Source organism: Hyla sarda, chromosome 1 (assembly GCF_029499605.1).
Source record: "Hyla sarda isolate aHylSar1 chromosome 1, aHylSar1.hap1, whole genome shotgun sequence".
Taxonomy (NCBI): Eukaryota; Metazoa; Chordata; class Amphibia; order Anura; family Hylidae; genus Hyla; species Hyla sarda.
In genome coordinates, this window is record NC_079189.1 from 514,384,412 (window position 1) to 514,410,593 (window position 26,182).

The 26,182-nt window shown below is 39.3% G+C and overlaps 2 protein-coding genes across 10 annotated transcripts in view; one reads left to right on the forward strand and one right to left on the reverse strand.

Annotated features, from left to right (window-relative positions):
- FAM172A (family with sequence similarity 172 member A) overlaps positions 1 to 26,182 on the forward strand; it is a 525,562-nt gene that overhangs the window by 376,466 nt on the left and 122,914 nt on the right. For 8 of the 9 annotated variants that reach the window (XR_008847615.1, XR_008847616.1, XM_056538171.1 and 5 more), the window contains exons 9-10: positions 4,057 to 4,173; positions 18,494 to 18,578. Coding sequence is in view for 7 of the 9 variants with exons in the window: in XM_056538171.1 (XP_056394146.1) it covers positions 4,057 to 4,173; positions 18,494 to 18,578 (202 nt within the window). In the remaining 2 variants the exon portion in view is untranslated. Of the gene's footprint in view, positions 1 to 4,056; positions 4,174 to 18,493; positions 18,579 to 20,412; positions 20,469 to 26,182 lie in introns of those variants that run through there. The other variant, XM_056538198.1, reaches the window with a different exon arrangement.
- The window catches only part of LOC130290507 (translation initiation factor IF-2-like), a 163,764-nt gene that overhangs the window by 5,612 nt on the left and 131,970 nt on the right, over positions 1 to 26,182 (reverse strand). The gene's annotated exons all lie outside the window — the stretch shown is intronic.

Below are 26,182 nucleotides of genomic sequence, written 5' to 3' on the forward strand. Positions count from 1 at the left end.
ATTCAGGTTTGCATTTTTTGTGTGGCATCTTATTTGAAATGGAAACATCTCAAAGAAGTCCCCTTACAGAACAGTAAGCCAGAAATGCTTTATGCATCCCTTACTTATTATTAGTGGATTCGCTGGACCAGGTGCTTTGCTTCTGCCCCAGAAAATCTGGGCTACCACTCAGATGTTCAGTAAGCCAACAACCTATTCCAGGAAAAAACTTTTTTTTTTTTTTTTAGATCAACTGGCTCCAGAAAGTTAAACAGATTTGTAAATCACTTCTATAAAAAAAATCTTAATCCTTCCAATAATTATCAGCTACTGAAGTTGAGTTGTTCTTATCTATCTGGAAACAGTGCTCTCTGCTGACATCTCTGCTTGTCTCAGGAACTGCACAGAGCAGAATAGGTTTGCTATGGGAATTTGCTTCTACTCTGGACAGCTCCCAAGACAAGTGTCATCAGAGAGCACTTAGACTGAAATGAAAAACTCAACTTCAGCAGCTCATAAGTACTGAAAGTTTTTTTTAATAGAAGTAATTTACAAATCTGTTTAACTTTCTGGAGCCAGTTGATATATATAAAAAAGTTATTTCCTGGATAACCCCTTTAAAGACAGGTGTCCCTGCTCTTGCAAAATCTGCTACAATAAGGCTAGGTTTCCACACAGGTTTTTTTCTGGCGTTTTTTGTAAAACTTTTTGATCCAAAGCCAGAAGTGTATTAAAAAGGAATGGGAAATTTATAGGAAGGACTTATACTTCTCCTTCCTGCTGGATCCACTTCTGATTTTGGCTCAAAAACTGCAGTGGCAGTTTTACAAAAAAAACACCAGAAAAAAAACCTCTTTGGAAACTTAGTCTAACAGATATAGCCATCTATTAAGTTCAGCTTTCCTAGATCAATGACCGTTCTGCAGACACTAGTAATTATAACCTATAATAGTTATGCTCTAACTTTGGATGTTGGCGTTACCCCTTGAGTTTGATGCACAGTACATAAAAATGAAAAACGTCTTAAAAAAGTAATGTTACCCTTTCGTGCAATTTTTACTGCATGTTCTCTACCAGTGTCTAGATTGTAGTGGTAGTAAACTGTAGTAAACAAGCACAGAACGTTTCTTCAGACTGCTAATAATGAAACCACAGTTCAGGCTGCCATTTTGTTTCTGTCATAGCTGATGTGACTTTCTAATAAAGTTTAGGTGTTTTATTCAGTATCTTTGTTCTAGCAAATCTACATTTTCATTTTCTTACAGCTTCACTTCTTTTCTGTACTGTGCGGTGTACTTAGTTATTTTTGGGTTTTGCTATATTAATTAGCTTTATAGGGAATATTATTAGCATTTGCTGTAAATGGTTTAGCATATGTGCCAAATCCTGCCAAAAAACATATGCAGCTAATAGTATAATGCCAGGGATGTGCTATAACGACAGGATTATGTTGTTCTCCTGACTCAGTGTTAGGCTCGTTTTATACATAACTATTTGGTTTGCCACGGGTTTTGTTTTTGTCATTTTTTCCCCAAAATGTTTCATGCTGTAGGTGTGCCATTTTTCTGGCATTTTTCCTTCCTCTTGGACTCGAGAAACAAAACAAAAAATGCATGTACACAGATGCAGTACGTAAAAACACATGGAAAATGACATAAAAGTACACGTCATACTTTAGAAATGCATGATGTTTTTTATATGTTGTTTAATACATCAGACAAATACCCTGGATGAGGAAGGCTTTAGGGTGTACCTATAAAAAAAATAAAAAATAAAATAAACATAAATGGTTTTATTAGGTTTAACTTCAATGTCCTGAGAAGGGGATTTTAGTGTTCTCCTTGTTGCTATTGAGCTTATGAGAGCTTCCTCCAACGGTGCTCTGCTATTATTCATTAACTCCAATTAAGGGGGCAGGGCCAAAGCAGGGCTGTTTTCCAGGCCTCAGAAAAATTAGAGAGGCAATTTGATTGGTTGATATGGGAAACTGGTCAACTTTTCCTCAGTACATGTCTTGGTAAATCTCCTCCATAGCTATTTTCTTACTCTGGCCAATCACAACGCATCACTTACTCCCTCTGTTATGCCGTGGCATTGTGCTGGTAAAAGTGTACTAAACAGGTTCCAGTACTGAACAGGGGGATGAATTACACAGTAAACTACAATCTTTTATAATTGGAGGCAGAAGAGGTTACTGATGCTTGGGCTTTGCAAGTAGCTGTGAGCAGAAATAAAATTAACAGCAAAGCAAGGAAAGGCTTACATTAACTACCTAGTCTATACTTTCTCTTTATCTCTCCCACACATAGCTGTAACTAACTCCCAACCCTACTTTCTTTAATCTGTCTTGCTGAGGCTGTTGGTAGAGATGGATTTCCCCGTACAACAAACAGTGGACATAGGTTTGCAGGAGAGGGAGACACCTAGTGGCAAAGACAATAGAGCTGTTTGTTACTGGAGTATGAGTCATATAATAGGAATCACATAGACTCTCAAAAAGATGTTTGAAATGACAATGTCCATTTATTGTCATTACATATTATGGAATGAGAAAACAGCAGCAACAAGGGACATCAACTAAATAGCGCAAACCCTATTAATATAAGAATAATAGAACTTTATTGGTAACAAAGTGAAACCTATAAACACAGACAATGGAATAAAAAATGGTAAAAGCAACCCTTAATAAATGGTGAAATATATGTGATAGATGGCAGGGAGTATGACTGCCGGGTCACACTACACTTGTTCTTTTTTTTTTTTTTTTTTACTTGTTACCATGGAGATGCATAGATCTGTAAGGGAGCTTTAGACACAGTATGGCTGAACATTTTTAATTAAGCTGTATGGCTGAATATTTTATTTATTTTATTTATTGTTAGATTGTTAGATACATTGAAGCAATACAAATTGGTTACAACAATAAGCTTAAAGGGGTTTAACCTACTTTAACCTACTTTAACCTGCCTTAACCTACTTTTGGCAGTTAGTTAGCTCTGTGGCTATATGTTATTATAGCTTTTTCATGTTGTATCCCCACAGCCTTCGGGTGTCTGGGCATGCTGGGAGTTGTAGTTTCGCAACCGCTGGAGGCACCCTGGTTGGGAAACACTGCCATAGCAAACCTTCAGGAGCTGTCCAGCGCTTCGGGACTCACCTATGGCCAGGTTAGGGTTAACAATCCTCCAGCGCGTCAGGCCCGATGCTGACATCACTATGGCACATGCACAGATGATCCTCCGGAGCGAGGACCAACTGCGCATGCGCCCATCATGGCATCCGATTCGCCGAAAGCAGCCCAATCCGCATTCAGCTTAGAAGAAGCTGAAAGTAAGCAGGGTGCGCGCTGATGACGACAGAGCATTCCGTCGCGCAGGAGGCGGGCACATACGGAGCAAGGGGCAGGCCGGCCTCCAACACACCACCCACTACGGTGATGTCCCGGTGGCAAGATGGCGGCGGAAGAAAAGAAAAAAAGTGGTCGAGGCTAGGCTGGAAGCAAATGAAGAAACCAGCTTCCGGGTCTGGAAAAAAGGTAAGTAAAACACCACATACAGAACCGTTAGCAACATGAAAAAAGCCATAATAACATATAGCCACAGAGCTAACTAACTGCCAAAAGTGGGTTAAGGCAGTGGAGAACCCCTTTAATCTTCAAGCCTTAAAATGACCACAAAGCTCAAACAGGGAGCTTTTCCTTTAGTGAACATCAATGTTCTTATTTATTTGCTTCCTCCTTTTCATGCACCTTGAATGATGTCTCATACTCTGCATCTTGTCTAGCTTGTGCATCGTTGATTTCTCCTGTAACTTTCCCATTGCAAATGTTCCACTTTAAATAACATTGCATATTGGGAGTTCTGCACTCGAGAGTGGTTAATGTAGAAAAGGCCTACAACAACGTGGTAATAAATAGTTTACTGCTAAACTTTTAAAAGCTTTAAAGGCATCCCATCAAAGTTGGCTCAAACACAGGAAGTCTACGTTTGAGTAATTGCTCAATCTATAACACAGCTGGATTAAAATCCTACATTTTGCATATGTTTCTCAGACCTGTTTTTGTTCTTTCCCCAACAGATGATTCAGCGTGAAGCTGATGTGAAAAGTAAGGTCACCGCTGTAGCACTGACAGATTCCGTTCACAATGTGTGGCATCAGGATGCCAATAAAACGATTCGAGAGTGGATGCGCGAGGTAATAATTTTCTTTGTGTCTTTTGTTGAGCAAAGCTAACAAAATAAAAAGAAATAAATAATACAATGTTCTAAAGCACAAAGTAACAGTTTTTCCTAATGAAACCTCAATTTTCATCCTGTGTTCCCACACTGTATTGCACTAAATGTATTTACAAATGATGCTTCTTTTTGTTTTGGCAGCTTAATCCTAAACTGTAGCGCAATTGGTGGCTCTTGTTTTTCCTGTTATAAGATGCACTAGGGAATTTATCAAATATATTTATGGTGTGAAACTCTGAGTGTAATCTCTATTTACAAGTGCTAAAGAAAAAAGCTTATAGTGCTGGCTATGGTTTTTGGTGCAAGTTTTTTTTTTTTTTTTTTTTTTTAAACGTTATGAACATCAGTTAGCCTTAACATTAAAGGGTATTCCAGGAATTTTTTTCTTTAACAATGCTACAGGGGTTGTAAAGTTAGTAATATAGTGTCTATACCTGAGTGTGATGGTAGTCTCGCAATTCTTATGTGATTTTCACCCCAATATTTATTTTTAACATCAAAATTATTCAGGTCTCCGGTTTTCCCAGGTTGCACTGCAGCCAAGACATGACATCACTAGTCAGGTGTGCAAAGGGAGCTTGCCCTGCTTCAATGCGTGGAGTGACTGCTGGGTGGGAGAGAGATCCTTCTGCAACAAATTATTGTTTTGCAACAGCTGTAGGCTTCCTGGTTAAAAAACACTGGTCTTTTGAATGGAAAGCAATTCATTTGTGTTTCAGTGGGTGAGGTGACTGATGTGTGGGAGGGAGTAAAGTGTCCTCCCACTTATAAACAAACAATTATGGGACACGTAGTTTGCGAGAACAAACTTCAACAGGAAATACCCAGTTCACAAAAAGAAAGCCACATAGCCATTTAGCCCCAAGACAAGCACAGACCCTCCCTAAGCATGTCCATTACTGTCTGGCATTACGTACTAAAATCATCTTATGGTGGATAATCCCCTATAAAATATCATCCTAATATTGTGTGATTCACCTTGTAGTGTCAAAACAGCTTTGACCTATTGAGGCATGGACTCCACAAAACCTCTATAGGTCTCCCATGGACTTTAACAGCAGGTCCTGTAATATTAGAGGATCGGTGTTCATGGATCCTTAGGGAATCCAGCTATCATGAAAGCATGTAATAGTGGTTACATAGGTAGTATGTGTAAAGGCAACATCCACATGAAAGCCAGTTTCCCAACATAACATTACCTAAAATATCACAATGCCTGTTCCAGCTGACATCATCCTTTCCTTAGACTATCCTTGTGCCTTTTGTTGAAAGTTGATTTTAAGAGGTTATCCAGCAACAGAAAAACAGTGTTAATTCCTTCCAAATACAACACCACACCTGTCCTCAGGTTGTATGGGGTATTACAACTTGGCTCCCTATATTTCAATGGAACCGAGCTGCAAATCCACACCTAACCTGGGGGTAAATGTGGTGCAAAATATATCAGCTCTGTTTTTCTGGATAACCCCTTTAACAGACCAGGTCTTCTTTTTCAGTTGCTCTATTGTCAGGTTTTAAAGAGAAACTCTGGTGAAAAAGTGTTTTTTAAACTGGTGCCAGAAAGTTTAACATATTTGTAAATTACTTCTATAAAAAAAATCGTAATCCTTCCAGTACTTATCAGCTGCTGTATACTACAGAGAAAGTTATTTTCTTTTAAAAATGATTTTCTGTCTGACCACAGTGCTCCCTGCTGACACATCTGTCTTTCTCAGGAACTGTCAAGAGCAGGAGAAAATCCCAATAGCTAACCTATCCTGCTCTTGACAGTTCCTGAGACAGACAGAGGTGTCAGCAGAGAGCACTGTGGTCAGACAGAATTTTTTTTTTTTTAAAGAAAAGAACTTCCTGTGGAGCATACAGCAGCTGATAAGTACTGTAAGGATTAAGATTTTCTAATAGAAGTAATTTACAAATCTGTTTAATTTTCTGGCACCAGTTGATCTAAAAAAAAGTTTTCCACAGGAGTACCCCTTTAATGCTCACATGTCCATTGTCAGAACTTTCAACAATGGATAGGGCACTCTGACTAGTCTGGTTTATGCTGGTTTGGCTCTTTTCAAAGCTGCTTTAATTCTTACACTTTTTTTCCTGCTTCCGACACACAAAAACTTCAAGAACTGACTGGTTAACTTGCTGCCTAATATATGCCAATCCTTGACAGGAGCCATTGTCGTTTATGGCTGATCAGTGTACATCACATAATATTCCTACAGTATTTTGAAGCAACACTAACCCCCATGTAATACATTCCTTGGGGTGGATTGTAAACACACTCCATTTTTTTTATTTGTCTCCTACATAATTCAGTCATTTCTTGAGATTTCTTCAAGAATTGTTGTACACTTGAAGGAGTCTAGCTTCTGGCTACAGAGATACATACTGATCGTCCTTTTTTTTATTAAACACAGTTTACAGAATTAAAGTAATTCCTTCTCATAGTAGAAGTTATTTGCATGTTATCAATTCAGTTCAAAAGCAAGAATGCCAGGTTTGTTGGCAGCTTATATTTAATTTTGTACTTTTGTGATTTTGATTAGTGTTTTACCTTTTTTGATGTCTTGCCAATAGTTTTTATTAGCAGCTCTGCCCCTGGCCGACTATCTTAGTATACATAGATAATGTTGTATAGCTTGTTGTTGCCATTGTACCTTACATTCACTGCAGACCTGCAAATAACTGAAATGCAGACTCAGGGCACCTGTGAATAGTGTCCTCTATAAGGGGTCCTTATGTTTCATTTGCTCATGCCTAGCTGTAGACCACTTTAGGCGCTGACCCTTGTTCAAAAACTCAGTGAAAAGTCATGTGACCTAGTTTTCGGGTGGAGATTTCACCAGATTTTTAGAGCGGGCATTTCTTATTATGTCCTCCAGTGACTTCATGCTTAAAATGATAAAAAATTGGTTACATTACATCCAAAGCTTAAAACATAAATGAAAAGTTCATCTCTGTTACATTACATTGTTGTATATACGTACTTTGTGGTAGTCCACTATCTATATTCCCATTACAGACCATTGACCATCTTACATTTCCCAATATGCTCATGCAGTTTTCTTTACCGGTCTATAAGGGCGCTTTCACACTATAAAAATGCACCCGTTATGAATGCCCGTTATAAAAAGAGGGGAAATTGGCAGTTATACGGCCGGTACAAAATCACTAACGGCTATTAGAAAATCCCAGTCTATGGGATTTTTCTAATAGCCATTTTTACCCGTTATTGCTCGTTATTAATAATGACCGTTATTTTGTAACGGGCGAATGAACGGGAGAAATAATGTATGCACTAATTCTCTTGTTACTATCGCCCGTCACAAAATAACGGCTGTTATTAATAACGGGCGATAACGGGTTAAAACGACTATTAGAAAAATCCCATAGACTAAATTGGGATTTTCGAATAGCCGTTACTGATTTTGTACCGGCCGTATAACTGCCAATTTCCCCTCTTTTTATAACGGGCATTCATAACGGGTGCATTTTTATAGTGTGAAAGCTCCCTAATGCCATTTATAAAACAGCTTTGCATAACAACATTATTTTTGTCATTGTTTTTGGACACATTTATTAAAGACCAGAGACTTTTAATATTGTTGGGAAATGTTAAATGTATTTGTCATATGCGCCATCTGGCCACCCATGCCTTAGCAGTTGGTAAATTTTATGAAAACTTTGGATTATACCTTCATTTTTATATACCTAAAATCCACAACTTTTCTTTGATATAGAGTTAATTCATTTATGCAAATGTGAGATGTGTTTCTGATTTTGCATGTGTGTTCGATTTTCTATTTTGTTGAAAAGAAAGAAGATGCATGGGTTTTGGGTTTGCAGCCATGTGCTGTGAATTAGCTCGGTGTAAGACTCCATTGATATGATAGTTGTGTCTGCCTAAACCACATAAAGTTAAAATTCCAGTCAACCTAGAGCTTTCTGTCAGGGTTTGGTGACTTTGGATCCATTTTCACATGCAAGCACCATATTTATTCAATTTTAAGTCTTATAACCTGCAAGGAACTCAAAAAAAGAATTTTCAGAATTGGTCATCATTGGTTCATTTTTCTTAAGAACCTTCTAAAACAATGTTGGTTGTTGGTTTAGATTGCTTGATGACTGAACAACCTAAATCTAGACAGAGGGGATATGATAGAAACGTTTGTTTATAAAGTTCGAAAGCAACACCGTAAAGGAGGAGAGTATAATTAAAAGAGGAAAAACTACCACAAGAGGACATAGTTTTATATTATAAGGACAAAGGTTTATAGAGTAATTTGAGGAAGTATTACTTTACTGAGAGAGTAGTGGATGCATGGAATAGCCTTCCTGCAGAAGTGGTAGCTGCAGATACAGTGAAGGAGTGTAAGCATGCAGGGGATAGACATAAGGCTATCCTTCATATAAGATAGGGCCAGGGACTATTCATAGTAATCAGAATATTGGGAAGACTAGATCGGTCGGATGGTTCATATTCTATGTTGCTAGGTTAACCTCTGGTAGTTAAGTGTAGATAAGCATACATTATCAATAGATATTATTTTTAAAGGGGCCATACACATTACATAGAAGTAGGTTGATTGTTGAACTGTTGAAAGAACGATTGTTTTGCAAGACACAGCCACACACATTTTAGTCCTCTCTTACTGACCATATATGATCGGCAACACTGTGCGAAGGACAGACAATGGTTCTGAGAACATTCTAAGAATATTGTTTCTAGTAAGATCATTTGTGGGTGAAAGATCTTTTGCCGTCCCAAAATTTTAAACTCTGATGTTAGACATAGACCGACAATACCAATCTATCTCCAGTCGTCTAAAATGTTTGTTCATTGAATTTCACCCTCCGTCAATTTCAATAAAGAAACTTGTTTTTTTTTATTTTTTTTATGCATAATAATTTTTCATGTATAATTGAGATGTTCCATGTGATACTATAGAGGCGAGTTGTCCCATGAGTTATTGTCATGGTGAGTTGTTTCATGGACCAATATTGAGTTGCTCTGAAATGCCCAGTGTTGAGTTTCCCAGTATGATTTTGTCTTTGAACTAAATCGTTTTAGTGTCATTGGTTTTTTGATCCAATTTGTTTAATTTCTTCATTATTATAAAACCACAGATGCACAGTTTGTATCCAAAGTTTTCAACAATAAGTAAAGCTCTAAAACCGTTTTTAGGCTTTATTTGTTGCCAAAAAATATACTGTGCACCAGCCTCCAAATCCGTCTGCTAGATACGGCGGGAGAATTTCAAAACTGCCATCTGCTGGGTCCATGCTGTACCCAATTGATTTCAATGAGCCGGCCAGTGTCAGCTAGTGTCTCCAGTCGGCTCATTTTCTGACCATATCGTTTTTAAAACCAGACTAAAAACCATGGTCTGAAGCGATTTTCAGTCCCGCTTCAGAAACCAGATACAGTTAAAAAATAGACTAACTGCATGGATCCGGCAGGAGGCGGTATTGAAATACTACTGCTGGATCCGGCTGCCAGATTCGCAAACCGAGATATGACAGGAGGCGGTTTTAATATTCTCCTGCCGTATCCAGTAACCGGATTCTCAAACTGAGATGTGATGCTAAAACTATAATGGTTTTGTATGGATATTTTTTTCCTAATGCTTGTCAGAATTCTCCTTTTTACCCCTTGGCAACATCCCTACCCAGCCTCTATAACAGAAACAAATACTGCCATAGGGCTTTTCACTATATCAGATCAACTATATCACTATATCAGATCAACCTCAAACAGTCACACTCCAAACTCCACTATGGCAAAGACCATAGTGAAAGACATAGACCCACATTTCTCATTGTAGGTGTAAATGAAGCATTTTTTACACTATTTTTTACACTCTGGGATGGTGTCGTTTTAGACACTTTTCAGTGGCTTTGCGCCTTTTTTTCGCCTTTTTACAAAAAGGCGCAGTTCATAAATTTCAGTCCACGGCATACGCTGAATTGAAAAGCGTGTACTGCTACTCCAAAACATCTGGAATCACTAAAATATTCTAACACCAAAAGGCGCAAAATAACACACAGTGCGCCAAAATAGCGCCTTTTGTAGAGAGAAAAAAAGGTGTAAACTGATTTGATAAATGTCGGCCACAGTCTTTCTGTGCAATGTTGGGGCCAGCTGAGATTTGTACTACGATAGCTTGCACCTTTTTCTTCTTTTTTCTTGTTTCTTCTGTACGCTATTAAATTGTGGCATTGGTAGTACAGTGCTGGAATCCAATTTATTGCTTTAGCACACACATCTTTAGCCTTTGTCGGTTCTGTCACTTTAACCCCTTAACGACGAAGGACGTAAATGTACGTCCTGGTGACGTGGTACTTAACGCACCAGGACGTATATTTACGTTGTAAGCATAACCGCGGGCATCGGAGCGATGCCCGGATCGTGCCCGGCAGGTCCCGGCTGTTGATCGCAGCCAGGGACCCGCCGGTAATGGCGGACACCCGCGATCCCGCGGATGTCCGCCATTAACCCCTCAGATAACGTGATCAATACAGATCATGGCATCTGCAGCATCGCGGTCACTAAAATGGATGATCGGAGGTCCCCTCACCTGCCTCCGCTGTCTCCCGGGAGTCTTCTGCTCTGATCTGCCTTCCCGCAGACCAGAGCGAAAGATGACCGATAACCCTGATCAGTGCTGTGTCCTATACATAGGACTGAACAGGATTAGCAATCGAATGATTGCTATAAATAGTCCCCTATGGGGACTAGTAAAGTGTAAAAATAAAGGTAAAAAAATAAAGTAAAAAAAATGTGAAAAAACCCCTCTCCCAATAAAAGCGTAATTGTCCCATTTTCCCTATTTCCCCCCCCAAAAAGTGTTAAAAAAATATTTTATATACATATTTGGTATCACCGCGTGCGTAAATATCTGAACTATTAAAATAAAATGTTAATGGTACCGTACGGTGAACGGCGTGAACGTAAAAAAAAAAAAAGTCCAAAAAAGCTGCTTTTTTATAACATTTTATTCCCCAAAAAATGTATAAAAAATGTATTCAAAGTTTAATATAAGCAAATATGGTATCAATAAAAAGTACAGATCATGGCGCAAAAAATTAGCCTTCATACCGCCACTAATACGGAAAAATGAAAAAGTTATAGGTCTGCAAAATAGGGGGATTTTAAACGCACTAATTTGGTTAAAAAGTTTGTGATTTTTTTTTAAGCGCAACAGTAATAGAAAAGTATGTTATCATGGGTATCATTTTAATCGTATTGACCCAAAGAATAAGAAACATATGTCATTTTTACCATAAATTGTACGGCGTGAAACCGAAACCTTCCAAAATTAGCAAAATTGCGGTTTTCTTTTTAATTTCCCCACACAAATAGTATTTTGTTGGTTGCACCATACATTTTATGGTAAAGTGAGTGATGGCATTACAACGGAAAACTGGTCGCGCAAAAAACAATCCCTCATACTAGTCTGTGGATGAAAATATAAAAGAGTTATGATTTTTTGAAGGCGAGGAGGAAAAAATGAAAACGTAAAAATAAAATTGTCTGCGTCCTTAAGGCCCAAATGGGCTGAGTCCTTAAGGGGTTGAGCAATTCGGGGGGGTCTGTTATGCTCTCTTTTCTGAGAGTATAATGAGTTGAGGGGAAGGTTGAAGGAGTGTTAAGGGATTTAAAAAAATGTTTCTCTTACTCTTTGAGGGAAGAGTACAAGACTTGCAGGCTTCCTGTTCACATTTAAATAGCTTCTTTACAAAAAAAATTACTGAATCAAATAAAAAACTACATATCCATCCCTACCTTTTAATTCTTTAGTGTCCTTACATAAGAAGGCTTAGGAGTCCTGAAAATTTAAGAAGTCTGGTCTTGCACAGATTTGGCTGAGTTGTTGAGTTGGATATTGTACAGTGGGGCAAAAAAGTATTTAGCCACCAATTGTGCAAGTTGTCCCACTTAAAAAGATAAGAGAGGCCTGTCATTTTCATCATAGGTATACCTCAACTATGAGAGACATAATGAGGAAAAAAAATCTATAAAATTACATTGTCTGATTTTTAAAGAATTTATTTGCAAATTATGTGGAAAATAAGTATTTGGTCACCTGCAAAGTAAGATTTCTAGCTCTCACAGACCTGTAACTTCTTTATGAGTCTCCTCTGTCCTCCACTCATTACCTGTATTAATGGCCCCTGTTGGAACTTGTTATCAGTATAAAAGACACATGTCCACAACCTCAAACAGTCACACTCCAAACTCCACTATGGCCAAGACCAAAGAGCTGTCGAAGGACACCAGAAACAAAATTATAGACCTGCACCAGGCTGGAAAGACTGAATCTGCAATAGGCAAGCAGCTTGGTGGGAAGAAATCAACTGTGGGAGCATTATTAGAAAACGGAAGACATACAAGACCACTGATAATCTCCCTCGATCTGGGTCTCCACGCAAGATCTCGCCCCGTGGTGTCAAAATGATCACAAGAACGATGAGCAAAAATACCAAAACCACACGGGGGGACCTAGTGAATGATCTGCAGAGGGCTAGGACCAAAGTAACAAAGGCTAACATTAGTAACACACTGCCACCAGGGACTCAAATCATGCAGTGCCAGACGTGTCCCCCTGCTTAAGCCAGTACATGTCCAGGCCCGTCTAAAGTTTGCTAGAGTGCATTTGGATGATCCAGAAGAGTATTGGGAGAATACTATATGGTCAGATGAAACCAAAGTAGAACTTTTTGGTAAAAAAAACTCAACTTGTCGTATTTGGAGGAGAAAGAATGCCGAGTTGCATCCAAAGAACACCATACCTACTGTGAAGCATGGGGTTGGAAACATCATGCTTTGGGGCTGTTTTTCTGCTAAGGGACCAGGACGACTGATCCGTGTAAAGGAAAGAATGAATGGGGTCATGTATCTTGAGCTTTTGAGTGAAAACCTCTTTCCATCAGCAAGGGGATTGAAGATGAATGTGGCTGGGTCTTTCAGAATGGCAATGATCCCAAACACACCACCCTGGCAACCCAGGAGTGGCTTTTTAAGAATCATTTCAAGGTCCTGGAGTGGCATAGCCAGTCTCCAGATCTCAACCCCATAGAAAACATTTGGAGGGAGTTGAAAGTCTGTGTTGCCCGCGACATCCCCAAAACATCACTGCTCTAGAGGAGATCTGCATGGAGGAATGGGCCAAAATACCAGCAACAGTGTGTGAAAACCTTGTGAAGACTTACAGAAAACGTTTGACCTCTGTCATTTCCAACAAAGGGTATATAACAGAGTATTTAGATGAACGTTCTTTATTGACCAAATACTTATTTTCCACCATAATTTGCAAATAAAGTATTTAAAAATCAGACAGTGTGATTTCATGGTTTTTTTTTCCTCATCATGTCTCTCATAGTTGAGGTATACCTATTGTGAAAATTACAGGCCTCTCTCATGTTTTTAAGTGGGAGAACTTGCACAATTGGTGGCTGACTAAATAATTTTTTGCCCCACTGTGTACGGACAGTCCCCCCCCCACAATGTTGCAGTACCAGATCACAGGATATGCTCACTTTTCTAAATATGGAATAATTTTTATTTTAGAGTTTGGACTAGAGGTCATCTCTAGGATGACCGGGATCTATATATGTATTGTTTATCATTGGATATGAATAAACATTATGGTTATGTTTGCACACAGTTTTAGTGGCCCATTTTGAGTCTCAAAAAATACAGGTAAAACATTTGAAAATTTCTGACTTTTTTTTGCCTTTTTATTTTTTTCATTTGGACCATTGTTGTCTCTTTTTTGCTCATTTTTTCCTATAAAACATTTGCTTTGTTTTCAGTTGGGACATTTACTGGTCACACTCATCTGGGAATAAAGGCCCTGGTGCTTATTTTTTTGGCCATAATAATTACAGCACTAATTTTGAACAATGTGTGCACGATAACCAATTTTTTGATTGGATTCAATAGAATCCAGTGGAAAGAATCCAGCTGTTTTTGAAGGCATTTTATTCTACAGACAAGTGATTTAAAGGCCTGCTTTATCTGTGCAATCAGCTGATGAACAAGCATATGTTCATCCTTCAAGTCATCTGGGCCTTTTAAATGGGCAATAAACCCCTACTAAGACATACCACCTGTACACATCTTATTGCCACAATACCTGAGCTACATAGTCCAATTCCCTTTTATATATTTATCCATATACCACACTATTCTTTCTAAAGACCTACTTCATAGAACCAGTCACCGTTTCTTTTTCCCATGTTATTATTATAAATTGCTTTCCCAATTATGATGAGTAATGGACACTATATAATGTTCCACCAAGTCTATATTGTTATGGCGTTAGGTCTTGCTAGGCCTGGCCTCCAATGCCTCTTACATTTTGCATAGTGGCTCTGTTGGGTCATAACCCATACCAATTATTGGGAATTTCCGCTCCCTCCTAGTGTCACTTGAGAGTACACAAGCAATTAAGTGCTCAAGGAATAATTTTTACAATTAAATATTTTCATATTAAGGACCCTGATAGTCTCTAAAGTAATGATTTTCATATGTTAATCCATTCCGGGGAGTAGTCTGAAATAAAGGTTGAACAAGACTAAATCATGCTGCAATCAAACACATTAAACACATTATTTAGCTTATTTAGGTCTTCAGGGATAGCCTTCATATGTAAATTTTTCTATGCACCACTTTTATCCCCAGATTCCATTCTTTCTGCATATTTCTAATTGCATTTACATTAAGGTGTTGCATGCCTGGTAAAGGCTACATTACAACGATATAATAATAAAGTTATAATTGACTCTATTTAAGTGAGGCCAAGCAGCCAGATCTTCCTTTAGTCTTACCGTGAGCAGGGTGGGGTGTGTGAAAAGATTGAATGATATTTAAAATATATAACTAATAGCGGCTTGTCTGACTCTCTAATTGCTGTCATTACAGAGACGGGGGAAGGGAGCCATTTTAGACCTTTTCTGTTGTAACATTGTCGGCCTATTTTTAGCAAGCATACAAGTCATGGATTTTCAATGTATGCGGAGCTGAGATGAATGATAAAGGCAGTCACTGATTTGCATATCTTGACAGTACTCCTCGTAGTATTTTCCTCCCCAGCCCCAGTTCACATAAAAGATGTGTTAATTGTGTGCTAATGTATAGCGTTTTACAAGACTCTGATACAGTATTCTGTCAGTGGCAATACTAATTTAAGTATTTAAAAAATGATGGAATAGTCACATAATCCTTCTATGATTTTTGAGAGCTTTTTATATAAATATACATACCGGTATATATATATATTTTTTTTTTATTCATTTTTTTTCAGGATTTTTTATTTATTTTAAATAAATAAATACAATAAAATAAAGAGTTTGGTGATCCTCACCCCCTACCTAATCTGACATAGCAACCTTCTCTTTATCTCCTTGCTGCACTTTCTGGACTCAAAACAGTAGGTTGCCTTGACAAATCTATTGAAAACTCTTTTTCCTTGGCCTTTATTGGTGGGGATTCAAGGCTTTCACATTTCTCCTCACTGCTATACAGCTGACATCTTCTTCCAGACAGAATGAATTAAAGAAATACAATAAGACACTTGATCTACCAGTAAAGGATCTTTCCATGTCGCGGATAGATTCCATGGTGCACAAGCAGGGTAGCAGGCATCTAAAAATACACAATACCGTCTTGTTTACCAGACTAGCAATCAACTTCTTTCCCCTCTTTTTTGGCAAACCTGATTGATGGGTGAAATCTATCCTGATAGTACAAAAAAGGATGTCCAGAATGAAAGTACAGAGGCAACGTCTTATATTTAGAAATTTTTTTGTGTTTGTTTTTTAGGAGACCTTTCAGCTTCAAAGCAATTGAATGTGCTGGTGTCATAGACAGCGACATTTGTAGAATGTACTCTTCTGTTGTAAAGACTTTATGATAGATGTTTAGCAATCAATCAAGGATGTCGCGTTCACATGGCCTTAGAATCCCTTTCACGTTAGTAAAAGAATTATTCATTGCAGGCCTCTTCTTTGCATAGAGTGTTATTGACATGCATCAACATTTAAAGTTCAATTTCTGTCATTGTTTGTAAAGTGTCATTTATAAACTTGACAGTGTATGCAGAGTTTTAGCTACACAAGTGGGAGAATAGAAGAAAGAAACAGGGAAAATAATAAAGATTTCTTATTCTTAGTCAAAATGATGTGTAAAACATGTGGAAACAAACATGTATAATACATAAAAAAGAAAACAGGCCACTTGTTACAGATTTTATCTTGGCTATATTTATATTGCCTAAATATCTTAACCAAGGTCTGCCCACTCTTGGCAGCCTTTGCTCAAAGTTCATGCCCAGCTCTGCTTGTTGTTGGTAAATTGAACGCTGCTTTGTGGAAATCAGACCAGAAAGGCCATTCTATATGCTACTATGTTTTATATATATATATATATATATATATATATATATATATATATATATATATATATATATAGTGTATATAGTGTCCTTACATAAGAAGGCTTAGGAGTCCTGAAAATTCAAGAAGTCTGGTCTTGCACAGATTTGGCTGAGTTGTTGAGTTGGATATTGTATACAGTGGGGCAAAAAAGTATTTAGTCAGCCACCAATTGTGCAAGTTGTCCCACTTAAAAAGATAAGAGAGGCCTGTAATTTTCATCATAGGTATACCTCAACTATGAGAGACATAATTAGGAAAAAAAAATCTATAAAATTACATTGTCTGATTTTTAAAGAATTTATTTGCAAATTATGTGGAAAATAAGTATTTGGTCACCTGCAAAGTAAGATTTCTAGCTCTCACAGACCTGTAACTTCTTTATGAGTCTCCTCTGTCCTCCACTCATTACCTCTTTTAATGGCCCCTGTTGGAACTTATCAGTATAAAAGACACCTGTCCACAACCTCAAACAGTCACACTCCAAACTCCACCATGGCCAAGACCAAAGAGCTGTTGAAGGACACCAGAAACAAAATTGTAGACCTGCACCAGGCTGGAAAGACTGAATCTGCAATAGGCAAGCAGCTTGGTGGGAAGAAATCAACTGTGGGAGCATTATTAGAAAATGGAAGACATACAAGACCACTGATAATCTCCCTCGATCTGGGTCTCCACGCAAGATCTTAACCAAGGTCTGCCCACTCTTGGCAGCCTTTGCTCAAAGTTCATGCCCAGCTCTGCTTGTTGTTGGTAAATTGAAAGCTGCTTTGTGGAAATCAGACCAGAAAGGCCATTCTATACGCTACTATGTTTATTTATATATATATATATATATATATATATATATATAATTTAAAGGAGTTATCCAGGAATAGAAAAACAGAACCACTTTCTTTCAAAAAACGCTTCTATAGACTGAGGGGGCGGGACGTGACGTCGCAAGGGAGGGAGTCGTCATGAAACTCCGGCCCCATAGTCATGACCCTTCAGACATGGAGCGAACATCGCTCTGTGCCGCTGAAACAGGTGGGTGTCTGCAGGAGAGATTGCGGGGGTCCCCAGTGGCGGGACCCTGTGATCAGACATCCTATCCCCTACCCTTTAATCTTTTCAGGTAACCTCATAGTGTGAGAATTGCCTCAAGACTCATGTGATCAGACAAATTCCAAGAACTCTGATGCTGGAGGTCCCATGCAAGACTATGGGAACTTTGGCATCGGAGTTCCAGGAATCTGTCTTACTATGTGAGTCTGAGGGCAATTCTTGGGCTAGGAGATTGCCTGGGAAATTTTATTTTATTCTGCCACCAAAGCTGAGTGAGACTAACACTAATTTAGGAGAAAAGTGTGTAGTTTTGGTCTTCCTTCAGGATGTCAGATCTGTTCCATGTTGATATCACAGACTTCTGGGCTATTCTATCAAGGTGGATCCCATAAAAAAAAGTATACTCTGTGGTATACTTTTTCATTTTTGTTCTTTAATATAGGGTCTTATGTACAGTATGCTGGGTGCCACGAACAATCTGGCATCCGTCATAGGACATATATGTTGACCCTCCCCCCAGTGCATACGTCAGACAGACACTGTTAATGCAGCTTACACCCAGAATTACACATAAGGAATACGTGACTGTATCAGGTCTAGTGCAAGGCCTGAGGGGCGGAGGATAATATCTGTTTTTTGGGATTCTTTGAATCTCTGTCTTTCACCATATCCTCAGAGTGCTAATTTATATATATAAAAAAAAACTCATGCTTTATCATGTGTATAATATGTATACTTAATTTAATGGTATGTATTTTTTTTTTCCCCCTACTATTTATGTTTTGTCTGTGTCTTTGCAGAATTGTTGTAATTGGGTATCCAGCAGTGAACCATTAGACACTTCGGTGGAATCAATGCTGCCAGACTGCCCCCGCGTTTCTGCAGGTATTATTCTGATGCTTTTAAGATACCGCAGTGCTTTTTGTTCACACACAAACATAGTTTGGAAAAAGCAAGGGACAGTTTTGTTACTTCAAATTTTTTTTTAATCATTAGATCACATACTGAACAGTGCTATGCTATTGCATAGCATTGCTATGCAACATTGTCACTTTGTTAGTACAGTCTACATGAGGCAGCCTCTATGAGTGACATGTACAAAGGCTTGTAAAAGGCCTCAGGCTGCCATGGAAACCTGCCCCCTGTGCTACCTTGCCTGAGCTGTTTGTCTGTTCCTGATGGCACATTTCTGCTGCCAACCCAACACCTTGACCAGTACCCAGCATTGTCTCTTCATGACCTATCAACACTTCACACTGGTCCTGGACAATTTTTAGAATAAGTCACCTAGTAGCGATCAGCAGCGAAGTACAGATCCCCATATGGGTGTTAAAGTCTCAAAACTAGGTGGGCTACTTAGACAACACCCTCGAGAGTGACCCAATGCCTAACTGGTTGGGTGACTCAGAAGGCCAACACTAGTTGGCCGTTACACATATTTGAGCAAAATGCAAAGTTTATAAAAGTTTATACATTAGGTGCTATATCGACTAGTGTCCTATAGCTGTGTTCCCCAGCCTGTGTATCACCAGCTGATGCAAAACTGCAGCTTCCCTTAGGGCATGATGGTATGGTAGTTTTGCAACAGCTGGCAAGCCACAGGTTGGAAAATACTGTGCCTTAGTACTGAAGTACTGCTTTTCAGTAAATATGACTTGCCAAAGCACATTATCCATTGTATGTTTATATATACATCTTTGTAACCTAAAACACATAATACAAATATTACACTGTTCGAGTCTTGTGGGTTATCTGGGGATAAAAAAAAAAAAAAAAATCATGCATGCATGCACCTGGAACGTGTGTGATAGTGCACAAATGTTTTTATATATCAAAATAAATCCTACAGAAATTTACGCCAAATGCTGAATCATACTTGTTTCTTATATGCTGGAAGTGTGGTAGAAATCATAAAGAAGTGGTACTTGTCTACACTGATCCTTCACTACTGCTGCATTGATGGCCCAGGTCTCTGATCCTCTTGCTACTTCCTGGTTGCTGATGAAGCCTAATTCCTGCAGGTACTATTCCTGCTCAGCCAATCACTGACAGCAGCAGTGTTCTGTCTTACTCAGTGATTTACTAAGCAAGGAAGTTCCTGTAGGAACGAGGCATCATTTACTACTAGGAAGTAGCCAAGAAGACTGTGGGCCAAGTCTGCTGGCATAGCAGGGGAACAGGGTAAGTGAGTATCACTTTTTTCTTTTTACCACACCCCCCAAATAATGCATATTGTTCCATATCTCCTGCTTCTTAAACACATCATTTAAAACCATTAAAACAATGTAATTGTATGTGCATAGACCACACACACGTGCATACATACAGTGTTCCCATATATATTTGCATGTGGCTCATTTGTTAACACACTACTGGTACATAAAATATTGAAATATGCAGAGTAATTTGCTGGAGATGTCAGACAATGTGTTTAATTAAAATATAGATGAAAGATAATACATCTTTCATGGTTTAGTCGCTTGCATTATCTTGAAATGATATCAAGTAAAAACAATCTCACGCATGTGTTAAATGTAATTAGAAAAATAATTCTGTTACATCAGTGGGAAGATAGCGCTCATCTGAAATAACTTTTATAGGTTTACTCTTATTCCTGAAATGTATTGTTCTGTTTTACATTTACAGTTCTTTTATTTCAACAGTAATTCTTCGTCTTTATGTGTTTATTGTATGAAATCTGCTCATTTATTTTACTAAGGTAGAAATGACTGTTTAATGTCCAAACCCAGGTGGGTATAGAAGAGATGTTGCTGCCCCTCACTCATCATTGTACAGTTATTCTCTCTTGTGAATTGCTAGCTTGAGTAAATAAAAGCCTTTTACTCCCTGCAGTCCAGCGAGAGAAATACAGAGACATTCTGACAGCTTCTAATGTATGAATGAGGGAGCTATATGATAAGATATTCACCATATGTTCATTGTGTGGGGCAGAAACAGCACGGGGTCTGTATGGCGGGAGGGTGCATATGGGAGGTATGCTTGGAATAGCATACAAGACAATTGACAACAAACGGTGTACGTCACGCATCGTGATTTTAATATATTAGTGGAGAACTGACATTTCACAGCAATTTCACATATTTAAGTAACTGTAGGCAAATATATAAACTATTCTGTTTTCTTTTCATTTTATTAATTGAATAATTTAGGTGGAGGTTTCCCCAGTATTCAATAGCATTAAACTTTTCAGTTAAATAATTTCAATACTGTTTTAAGTCTCCAAGGCACTTATAGCAAATGACACATAAATATGTAATTATAATAAATACTGAAATAACAATATACTATATGATAACAATATGCTATAATATTCATATAATAATAACAGTTATCAAGGCTGGATTAAAAAACAAACATTACTTACCTGCCTGATCACCCGCCAAAGCTGTTTCCGTTCTCTCTGTGTCTCTGCTGATCATAACCAACAAAAAGAAATGCCACCCAAATTGTGGCCAGTGATTGGTTACGCAGAGTGATCAGTGGGGACTGTGGCAGGGATCTGGCTGGTAGTAGGGATCAGTGGGGATCTACAGCTGTGTGAGGATCTAGTAGGTGAATAATGCATTGTTCATTATTATTATTATAATGGTATTATTATTATTATTACCTATCCTTGCCTGTGTAAAAACAAAAATTTTTCCTAGAGAACTCCTTCAAAATGCAGGTTTTTAGATTAAAAAAAAAAAAATTTAAGTAACAATAAACATGACATAGAGGCAAGGTCTCCCTATGTAAAAATAATGTTCATCAGAAAACATAGAATGACCAGAAGCAATCCATTAACACAGCAGAAGCATCAGAAACATTAGTATAGTTAAAAGTAGAGTATATTGTTAACGTTGTCACTGTTTTATTGCCAAAGCAAATACCACACAATTAGTAGTCAACTACACCCATACACTCTCACACTGATATGTCCTACCCCACCACGCAAGCTACCACTTCTTCAGAGCTTCAACCTATCAGCTGATTGGACCATATGTCTACAATTTTCGTAGACATTTTCTATTAATAACCTATAGAATCATGTAAAGTGGGACATTGTTATTTAATAGTCGCAGCCAGTGGACATATACTAAGGAATTTGTAATTTCTGGCACAGTTGAACATAAAATAAAAAAACAAATCTGTAAGAAATTTCCTATACCATGTTACAATTATCACAAAGAGATACAGCTGCAGGGAAAACATTCTGGGAAATTCAAAGTGTCCATGTGGGAACTGAGGGATATCTGACCGGAAGGGAACCACTTTGGGGATAGGACAACAATAAATGGATAATGGGTCCACCATAAAATTGGCATTTAAGGTCCAAGGAGGACACTAGTTTACATTTCAACCTAGGTGTAATATGTCTTAAGTAAAAATTAAGTTGGAGTGAAAAGTCCCAGGCCTTTATCATCAACGTAAAGAAGGAGTCTTCATCCTCCTTCCAGGTATCATCAGAGATGGGTACAGTCTTCTGCACATATGGCATTACCTTTGTTAAAGTTTTGGTACTAATTTGTGTATCCTAGAGAAAATAACTGAAAAGATGTGTGTGTGTGTGTGTGTGTGTGTGTGTGTGTGTGTCGAGGGGCATGATTGAAACCTTTATACATGCTAAAGCGTTACTGTAATTTAGAACAACTTCTGACGTTACCCAGACATCAAAAGTTTAGATTGCATCTGGTCTCACTCCTGAGAAATAAGCTACAGTGCGCTTCACTCCCTTGTCTGTAAATCCAACCAAATTTGAGTGACAGCTTGAGAATGAGGCACATGCATCCCCTGGCTGTACATTACAATTGCATCATTTCTCAGGATTGAGACTCAATGTCATTGAAACTTTTGACATGTCTGGAAAACATTTCAAAAGTTGTTCTAAATGTTTTTTTTTTTTTTACTATCTTTGTGTCTGTGTCTGTGTGTGTGTGTGTGTGTGTGTGTATACACAGACACACACAGTGGGGCAAAAAAGTATTTAGTCAGCCACCAATTGTGCAAGTTCTCCCTCTTAAAAACATAATTTTCATCATAGGTATACCTCAACTATGAGAGACATAGTGAGAAAGAAAATCTATAAAATCACATTGTCTGATTTCGTAAAGAATTTATTTGCAAATAATGGTGGAAAATAAGTATTTGGTCACCTACAAACAAGCATTTCTGGCTCTCACAGACCAGTAACATCTTCTTTAAAAGTCTCCTCTGTCCTCCACTCATTACCTGTATTACTGGCACCTTTTTGAACTTGTTATCTGTATAAAAGACACCTGTCCACAACCTCAAACTGTCACACTCCAAACTCCACTATGGCCAAGACCAAAGAGCTGTCGAAGGACACCAGAAACAAAATTGTAGACCTGCACCAGGCTGGGAAGACTGAATCTGCAATAGGCAAGCAGCCTGGTGTGAAGAAATCAACTGTGGGAGCAATTATTAGAAAATGGAAGACATACAAGACCACTGATAATCTCCCTCGATCTGGGGCTCCATGCAAGATCTCACCCTGTTGTGTCAAAATGATCACAAGAACGGTGAGCAAAAATCCCAGAACAACACGAGGGGACCTAGTGAATGATCTGCAGAGAGCTGGGAACAAAGTAACAAAGGCTACCATTAGTAACACACTATACTGATAGGGACTCAAATCATGCAGTACCAGAGTGTCCCCCTGCTTCAGCCAGTACATGATCGGGCCGTCTGAAGTTTGCTAGAGAGCATTTGGATGATCCAGAAGAGGATTGGGAGAATGTCATATGGTCAGATTAGTGCTGCAACGATTATTCGATAAAATCAATAAAATTCGATAACGGGATTCATTGTCTACAAATCCCGTTATCGAGTAATCGGCCAATTCATTGGCGCTGGCGGTCATAAGGCTCCTGCGGGTGGGGCGGGCGGTCAGATGCTAGGCCGCACCGCCGCATCCTCTGTTCATCAAGTCTCTGTCCCACCCTCCGCTGACCCACTGCTTACCAATCACACATGCAGGGTCGATTCTTCACTTTTCATAGGGACGGAAATCTCGACTGCTGAATGGCCCCCCTCGGATGCGCAGTCACAGGCATGCCCACCGCTCACACTGCCAGCAGCACCCCCCTGGACACGGAGCACTCCATCAGTGGCCCACAGTGTAAGCAAATATCCCCCCTCCTGCACAGTCCCACAGTGTAAGTGACGTGTAAACATTTCCACCCCACCCCCGGTCTACAGTCTTAACGGCGCGCACAATCCCCATACAAACCCCTTCCCACTCCATGCACTGTGTTAGCGGCGCACATTAAACACTGCCCCGCCGCCTCCCTACAGTTCCATCCCGCCGCCTCCCTACAGTTCTGTCCCGCTACTATGTTTCCGCACCAAGGCTTCCTCTAGGCACTCGGCAAGACAGCTCCCTGTAAGTGCATCAGCAGCCCTGTATGTAAGGGGGGAGGGGGAATTAATTGTGTAAATATGTATACACACCAATGTATCTGCAGAGCATTACACCCTTGTGTCACCTACAGACCCAAGGGTGCAATGCTCTGCACATACTGCTATACACATAGGGGTATATGCAGAGCACTGCACCCTTGTGTCAGTATGTGCAGAGCATTGCATCCTAATGTCTGTACTACAAACATTTGTATAGCAGTGTGTTTGTAGTACACACACACACTGCTATACACATGGGGGGTTATGTGCAGAGCATTGCATCCTAGTTTCTGTACTACAGACACAAGGGTTCAATGCTCTGCACATACCCCCATGGGTAAAACGGTGTGCACTGCACACTGTACTAAAGACACAAGGTGCAATGCTCTGCACACACTGCTATACAAGTAGGGGGTATATGCAGAGCATTGCACCCTTGTGTCTGTAGTACAGACACTAGGATGCAATGCTCTGCACATACTACCATTTGTATAGCAGTGTGTATGTAGTACATACACACTGCTATACACATGGGGGTATGTGCAGAGCATTGCATCATAGTGTCTGTACTACAGACACAAGGGTGCAATGCTCTGCATATACCCCTATCTGTATAGCAGTATATGCAGAGCATTGCACCCTTGTGTCTGTAGTACAGTGCATTCCGCTTTACCCATGGGGTATGTGCAGAGCATTGCACCCTTGTGTCTGTACTATAGACAAGGGTGCAATGCTCTGCACATACCCCCATGGGTATAGCAGTGTGCATGTAGTACATTTACACTGCTATGCACATGGGGGGGGGGGTGCAGAGCATTTGCACCCTAGTATTTGTGGTACTACAGACATGGGCCGGGTGCAATGCTCTGCAGTCTGCCCAGGTTGCAATGTTTCAGAGACCTGACCTCACTAGTCAGCAGATGACAGGGAGCCTGTCTGCTTCACTGTGTGGATCAATCGCTTGGTGGGAGAGAGATCAATCTGCAACTAATGCAACAGCTGTAGGCACCCTGATTGAAAACCACAGGTCTTTTGAATGGATGCAGCTCATTTATGTTTCAATGGGTGGGGTGGCTGATGTGTGGGAAGGAGGAAAATGGAATTATGGGATTTGTAGGCATAAACTCAAAGAGGAAATACCAGTTCACAAAAAGCCACAGTGTTATGGTAATCTCACAACATAGCCATTTAGCCCCAAAACAAGCACATATCCTTCCTAAGCATGTCCATTACTGCCTGCCAGGTACGTACTAAAATCACCTTATGGTGGATAACCCTTTTAACTTTAAATTTTAATAGTTCAGACAGTTACCCATGCGGCAGTATCAAATTTACGCTGGTTTCTGTACAGGATCATTAATAACGATCCTGTACAGCAACCGGCGTAAACGTAAAAAAAAAACAACTGCTGCTGTTTGGTCACATCACATGCTAGAAACTGTTAATATGGCCATTGTACATCATTTTTCAAGTAGAATGAGCTGAACCCCTTTTTTTGGCATTTTGACTTTTTTTCCGATTAATCAATTAAATAATCAACAACTAATCGATTATTAAAATAATCATCAGCTGCAGCCCTAGATCAGATGAAAGTAGAACTTTTTGGTAAAAATGCAACTTGTCGTGTTTGGAGGAGAAAGAATGCTGAATTGCATCCAAAGAACACCATACCTACTGTGAAGCATGGGGGTGAAAACATCATGCTTTGGGGCTGTTTTTCTGCAAAGCGACCAGGACAAGTGATCCGTGTAAAGGAAAGAATGAATGGGGCCATGTATCGTGAGATTTTGAGTTAAAACCTCCTTCCATCAGCAAGGGCATTGAAGATGAAATGTGGTAGGGTCTTTCAGCATGACAATGATCCCAAACACACCGCCCGGGCAATGAAGGAGTGGCTTCGTAAGAAGCATTTCAAGGTCCCGGAGTGACCTAGCCAGTCTCCAGATCTCAACCCCATAGAAAACCTTTTGAGGGAGTTGAAAGTCCGTGTTGCCCAGCGACAGCGCCAAAACATCACTGCTCTAGAGGAGATCTGCATGGAGGAATGGGCCAAAATACCAGCAACAGTG